At 36.8% G+C, this 7,190-nt stretch overlaps 1 protein-coding gene across 2 annotated transcripts in view; it reads right to left on the bottom strand.

The window, feature by feature from the left end:
• LOC106874949 (chloride channel protein D) overlaps window positions 1–7,190 on the bottom strand; it is a 79,026-nt gene that overhangs the window by 44,837 nt on the left and 26,999 nt on the right. For both annotated transcript variants that reach the window (XM_052969415.1, XM_014922869.2), the window contains one exon: window positions 787–953. In XM_052969415.1, the coding sequence (XP_052825375.1) occupies window positions 787–953 (167 nt within the window). The remainder of the gene's footprint in view (window positions 1–786; window positions 954–7,190) is intronic.

Raw genomic sequence — 7,190 nt, 5'->3', positions numbered from 1 at the left:
TTATATACACATACATTTATATACACACACGCAAATATAATATTTATACATATTTATACATAAAAGTCAGTATGAGAAATGAATATATATTTATTTAACCATGTGACATCCTTAGAATTATAGCTGTTTAGCAAGCTTATTCCTGTAGTATTACTTCACGCGGGGAAGAAATTATGCTTACATGTTTACATTAATATGCTGGCTTGGCATTATGCTTCACAATTATATATTTACAAATCAAGGAAAATAAAGTTAGTTCATTAGATTGCCAGAATATGATAGTTACAGAAACGTTCAACTCTGTATGTGTGTATGAGAGTGTGTGTGTGTGTGTGTGTGTGTGTGTGTGTTTAATTTACTGCCTCCTTACCCTGATATCGGGCAGTAGTTGTAATAGTGTATCACTCATGCAAAGTTTTCTTTGTTTCCAAACTACTACGTAATCATGTCTAGGCTTGTTGAGATATTTCCTTACTTGGAAACGAGTGCTGGCGACGTGAATGACATCCGGGTATACAAAATCTGTCTGATCCGTGCAAGTGTGGAAGAGCAGGTGTATAATGTATATATATTACATGGATGATAATATTTTGAGACGAGGTTTTACAAAGCGTCTGATTGTCCAAATGTTTCAATTCTGTGTATGTACATGTATTTACTCGATTACTGAAATTTATCAATGGTTTCTATCATTGTTTTGTTGCGCTATTTTCTATCATTAATAAAACTGTCAGCAATTTTCACGACAGGCTATGTGAGTTTATTTATGATTAAAATAACACGTACCTTTTAGAAGCTATCACGAGATGTGGTTCTGCACGTAAGAATGGGATACACTTTAATTCGAGGGTGGCATGGTAAATGGGGTGCGTAAAGTAATCACCGATCCATTTGGCGATCAAAATTGAAAGCATTATTGGTATAATGAACTGAACATCGTTGGTAATTTCTATCTAAAAAGAGAAATTACGCACAAACTATAAACTGTAATCAACCGAATGAAAAATATATGTAAGCTGTCGATCTACAAGAACACAAAATTAATAATCGATTTTCGGGGCATCTAAAGAACGCTTTTAGTTTTATTCAGTTGAACGTAAATTGTAAATTATTTATTACCCGAATACATAGCATCACACATTGCTTTTCTGTGGATGTGTTTAGCCTGTACGATATTTAGTATACCCTTATTTGGTATTTCTGTTAGCTCACTTGGTTTCACTTATACTAAGTAAAATTACCTAGACTATAAATGTGTTCGACTCCTTGATATATATGAATGATACTTTTGTAGAAAATGTATGCCTTTAATATATACGAGATGAAGGCAGTGAGCACGCCGGGCGAAATGCTTAGCGTTTTTCGACCGTCTATAAATTCTGAATTCAAATTCCGCCGAGATCGACTTGCTTTTCATCCTTTCGGGGTCGATAAAATAAGTAGAAGTTGAACACTGGGATTGGTGCAGTCGACAAGCCCCTTCTCGCGAAATTATTGGCCTTGTGCCAACATCTGAAATAAATTTAAAATCAATATATACAAAGTGCGTTCAAAAAGTATCCGACTTTATCTTTTCCTGCGAAAACTGATGCCGTGTAAGCAAAATCCACTGGGTGGGAAGTGATGCTGCTTTTCTGTGCAGGCACAAAAATTTTCGTACCGGTTGACCGCGTCATCTGCCGACTAATACACCCAGAGTAAAGACGTATAGTGCACTATTGTCGGATTTTCGTTTTAACGCCAGATGAGCGAACGCATCGAACAGAGACCATAAATCCATGTTTCATCACTGGAGATGATGGTCTTCATCACGTCTGGGTCGTAGTTTGCACAGACCAGCATGTCCTGAGCGATTTCCATGCATGTTGCTTCTGCTGCTTGCCCAAATCCTCCATTAAAATTGAATGCACTGAGTTTTGTCCATGGCATCATCGCCAAAGGCCTGCTGAGTCTTCTGGATAGTTTAAGTGCCACCAAGCTTTTGACGAAACTGTTAGATCATTGATGTAGCCTTACCAAATGACATGAATGTTGTGAGTAAAGAGGTTGAAAAAATCACCAAGTACTCCGAATCGAAAGTGGAAATGGCAAGACTACTGAGTAGAACTCTCAGAATAGAATTGCCGCTATAAACTCCCCGGTGGCACCAGCTGTCCAGTATAGACTTAATGTCATCAATTGGAACGTGAGTGATTTCCAGCGTATGGACATAAAATCCAGGAAACTGTTGACACTAAACAGGATGCACCCCAAATCAGACGTCCACAGACTCTATCTCTCACGGTAGGAAAGTGGCAGAAGCTTAAACCAGCTTGAAACATCCCATAAAACGACCAAGTGTACATCCAAAGTAACACCAACTAGATGATACAGCTTTTAAGGCAACACAAACAGAGTAAGAAACTGCACTCAGTCACAAAGGGGGTATGTAAATACAGACGAGAGCTTAACCTCCCTAACTATGATGATGATAAGGAGGACGCACTACCCACTAAAGCGGCAAAAATGTCTAAAACAAAAGTCAAACAAGAAAACTTGAAGAAAATATCAAGACTGTGGCAAGAAAACTATTGCATGGGCAATATTCCAAACGAGCTGAGCAAGCTGGAGTAGATAGAAGAACCCATCAGTAACTGCAGAATATTGGTTTGAAGCCGAAACAGAAGGATTTATCCTAGGGACACAAGATCAGAGTCTCCTCACCCGGAACTATCAAGCTAATGTCACACACAATGAGGTAGAAACAAAGTGTAGACTCCGCAATGACAAACCTGAGAGTATTGACCACATTGTTGGCAAGCGGCAGCTCAGTCCTTACCCTTACAGAATATAAAACCAAGCACGATCGAGTTGATCAATACTTGCACTGGAGCATATGCCCTCAATATGATATCCCGCACCCCAAGAACTTGTATGAACACCATTCAGAACCAGTCACTGAAGGAAAGAGTGTTACCTTTCTATGGAATTCATGGGATACATACAGACTGGTAAATAAATGTTTACAGACCAGATATCGTCATCAAAGACCTAAGACAAAGAACATACCTGTTAATTGATATAACAGTGCCTACCGATAGAAACATCTCAAGAAAGGAATTTGAAAAACTGTCGAAATATAAGGGCCTTGAGATTAACATATCTAAGATGTGGCAATTAAAAACCAAAACCATCCCTGTTGTTGTAGGTGCCCTGGAAATGATCAAGAAAGGTACTGACAACATCTTTAACCCTGGGAAACCAACAATCTATGTGATTAAAAAAATTGTATTGATATCAACCGCCGACATTCTCAGGAAGTTTCTCACCATGTAATATATACGTGCCTTATGTCTCTGGTTGAAACCCGGTCGGAAGATGAAATAAAATGAGAAGAAAAAGATGGAGAAAAAGAAGAACAAGAACAAGAAGAAGAACAAGAAGAAGAACAAGAAGAAGAACAAGAAGAAGAAGAACAAGAAGAGGGGAGGAGGAGGAAATATAAAGATTTGCTGACCGAAGGCGCAATAAGATATAAAGATTTGCTGATCAAAATCGAAAAGACGTAGCATCTGAAGACGGTTACAATACCAATGATTATAGGTGCACTTGGAATGATCGAAAATGGAACTGAAGATTACTTGATGATGATCTCTTGCTTACCATTCTTGCAGAACAAAATGATGATAGTGATGTAGTCCTCCTGATACAAGAGGACCTCTAGGGATAATCGAAGAATCCCACCGTCCAAGGTCTTCCTGAATACCAAGGACAAGTGCCTTCTCCAATTCTGGATGTAATGTAGACCGAACTAGTGAATTGCATAATTAGTACCAGTAGGTAGCTGGTAGTCATTATACTGATATCGAATCGATGAACAGTGTAGCCGTCAAAAATGAAGTAAGAAGGACGAAATGTGAGAAATGATTTCACGAATGATTTTAGTCAGTTCACCATTTTATTGATAATAGTGATAACAAAAGCAACCACAACAAGAATAATAGTAGTAACAATATCGTTAAGTTTAATATAATATCATTATATTATACCTTATTAAATTATCCGAAATACTTAGTTTATAAAGGTATTATATTCTTAATTATTATATATTATCATTTAATAATTTTTAGGAAAATACTTCTTAAAGGAAACAAAGTGTATTAAATGTGTACCTGTGAGAATACACACCTACATATATAAATACACATAAATACACACACACACACACGGAAATAAACATATTCACATATGTAAATATGTATAATCGTGCGTGTGTGTGCGTGTGTGCGTGTGTGCGTGTGTGAGCGTGCGTGCGTGTGTGCGTGTGTGTGTAGGTATGTATGTGTACAGAGAGAGAGAGAGATAGAGAGAAGGAGAGAAAGAAGTAAGAGAGAGTTCACAAAAAATACTATAACAATTTCTATAAAAACTCCTTATATGTAGAGAATTAAATTTAGGATTAATTCAAAACTTTTTCAATTTATATAAACATATGTTGACATTACAAGTGCAATAAAGTATTCCATAAATGAATATAAATATACTAGGAATACATGCATATATGTACACACATACACGCAAGCTTTTACACCAACCCCACAACGACCAAATTACCATGAAATGAAAGATGATATTTCTGAGTTTTGTAGAAAATTAAGATTAGCCGAGCAATTTTATGACAAACTCATTGACGACGATTCAATAGCTAGAAATAGCAGCGACTACACCCCTACAAAGGAAAGAAGAAAGCCCTCGACCAGTTCTGTGAGCACATCACCAATTACCCTTATCAACTCACAAATAAACAAAAACACAGACCAAACTTCAACAAGAGACAATGGAATGACCTTAACGAACTAAAAAAAGATAAAACCATAACAATTAAAGAGGCAGATAAAGGTAATGCAGTAGTCCTAATGAACACGAGGGACTATAAAAACCTAGTACTATCTTTATTAGATGATGAGACATATTACGAAAAGGCCCTACACTATAACCAACATAAAATAATGAATAATCTCAGGACATTATAAACTCATACCGGGATGGACTCACAGAGAAGGAATACAACTACATTACCAATTTCAAGAGTAAATCAAGTTTATTCTACGACATCCCCCAAATCCACAAAAGTAGAATAATAAACGATGCATGCAAAGGAGCTACAGACATAATTATCAAGGTCCCCTCACCTGATGACCTGAAACTAAGACCAATAATAACAGGTCCAGCATGTGAAACCCACCGCTTCAGCAGCTTCTTGGACACTCTACTGAAACCCTTCCTAAAACACACCAAGAGCTTTATAAGGGATGACCTGGATATGCTAAACCACCTCCCAAAAACGGTCAATGAAAAAACACTACTAGTATCCTTCGACGTAGTCAACCTGTATTCAAACATCCCCCACACTTTAGGAATAGAAGCCATCACTTTCTGGTTAGACAATTACACATATGAACTCCCCTCTCGCATTAAAAAAGAACTTATAATAGAAGGACTTAGATTTATCCTAAAAAATATTTATTTTATATTTAACAACGAATACTTCCGACAAAAATCGCGAACTGCAAAGGGAACACGGACTACGCCTACTTTTGCGAACCTGGTAATGGGCTATCTCGAGATTAAACTATACCAGAGGACACTCGAGAAATATGGAAGCTCTTTTTCCACATACATACAAAACAGCTGGAAAATATATCTTGATGACTGTTTCATCCTCTGGAATGAAAGTATAGAAAAGCTCAACGAATTCCAAACACTTCTAAATGGAATAAACGAAAACCCCCAATTTACGATGGAATACAACAATCAACAACTACCGTTTTTAGATATCCTCATAAAGAAAGTTGGAAACAAGATAGAGACAGATATCTATTATAAACCCACTGATTAGAAACAATATCTACCATTTGATTCTTGCCACCCAAGACACACCAGGACTAATATCCCATTTTGTTTAGCCAAAAGAATATGCACTATAGTATAAGATGCAAACACCCGTTATACACGACTCCAGGAATTGAAATCCACTCTCATAAATAGAAACTATCCACAGCCCTTAATCGAAAATACGATCCAAAGAGTACTTAAATTAAATACACAAGAACTTAGACAACCAAGACCCAAGAAGGAAGAAAAATTAAAAACCCTGCCTTACATCTCCACACACAACCCACACAACAATGAGGCCTTCAACAACATACTCCACAGCACAGCTCTACTCAAGAAAGACCCAAAAATGAACCAAATCCTCAAAACACATACAATCATCAAAAGTAAGAGGCAACCAAAATCAATGAAAAAGATTTTAACCCAGGTCAAATTACACTCAACAATAACCACTAAACCTACAGTAAAAAAATGCGGGAGACCCAACTGTGGGATCTGTGTCAACGTAATAGAAGGATCGGAACATCGATTAGAACAAGGCCATAATTTCACAATAAAAACTAATTTTACATGTGCAACGGAGAACTTGATCTACCTAATTACATGCTCAGGATGCAAACGGCAATATATTGGACACACTAAAAACAGCCTACGTCAGAGGATGGCGGTACACAAATCCCAGATTAGGATCCCAGAAAACAGGAAAATACCTCTCAGCCAGCACATTGACGAATGTGCTTACAACAAATTTCCCAAATTCACAACGTTTTCTCTATACAAATTCAAAGACAATGCTAGCCAAAATGAACGCATTAGCAAGGAAATATATTTTATAAGAAAATACTGACCAAGTCTAAATTCTCTAAACTAGCAACACTGAGACTTTCATTTTTAATATATTTATACGTGGATTTGCAAGTTATTCATAAGAAATAAAAAAAGGGTATTGAAGAACCCGATTTCTATTAAAACCATAGGGGGAACAACTTCACCACGACGACTCCCACTACTACTACTACTACTACTACTACTACTACTACTACTATTGTTATTAGCATTACTGCTGCTAGTTATTCGACAGCTACAACCACTCCTAGAATTCTTGACCACTATTTAATTTACTAAAACAGATAGTAGTAATCTACTAGCGCAACAAGTTGGAATTACCATGCTTTCAAACGGCAACGAAAGGACCACGTGCGCATGCAAGAAATAACAGTAAACTATGAATGTCATTCTTAATTTTAATTTCAATTTTATTTTATTAATAGCCCTTTTCTCTTCTCACATATTTTATATTCATTTTTGATAAGGTT

The sequence above is a fragment of the Octopus bimaculoides genome, chromosome 1, assembly GCF_001194135.2.
Source record: "Octopus bimaculoides isolate UCB-OBI-ISO-001 chromosome 1, ASM119413v2, whole genome shotgun sequence".
Classification (NCBI taxonomy): domain Eukaryota; kingdom Metazoa; phylum Mollusca; class Cephalopoda; order Octopoda; family Octopodidae; genus Octopus; species Octopus bimaculoides.
Note: the sequence above shows the minus strand (reverse complement) of the source record. Positions and strands in the feature narration are given on the sequence as shown.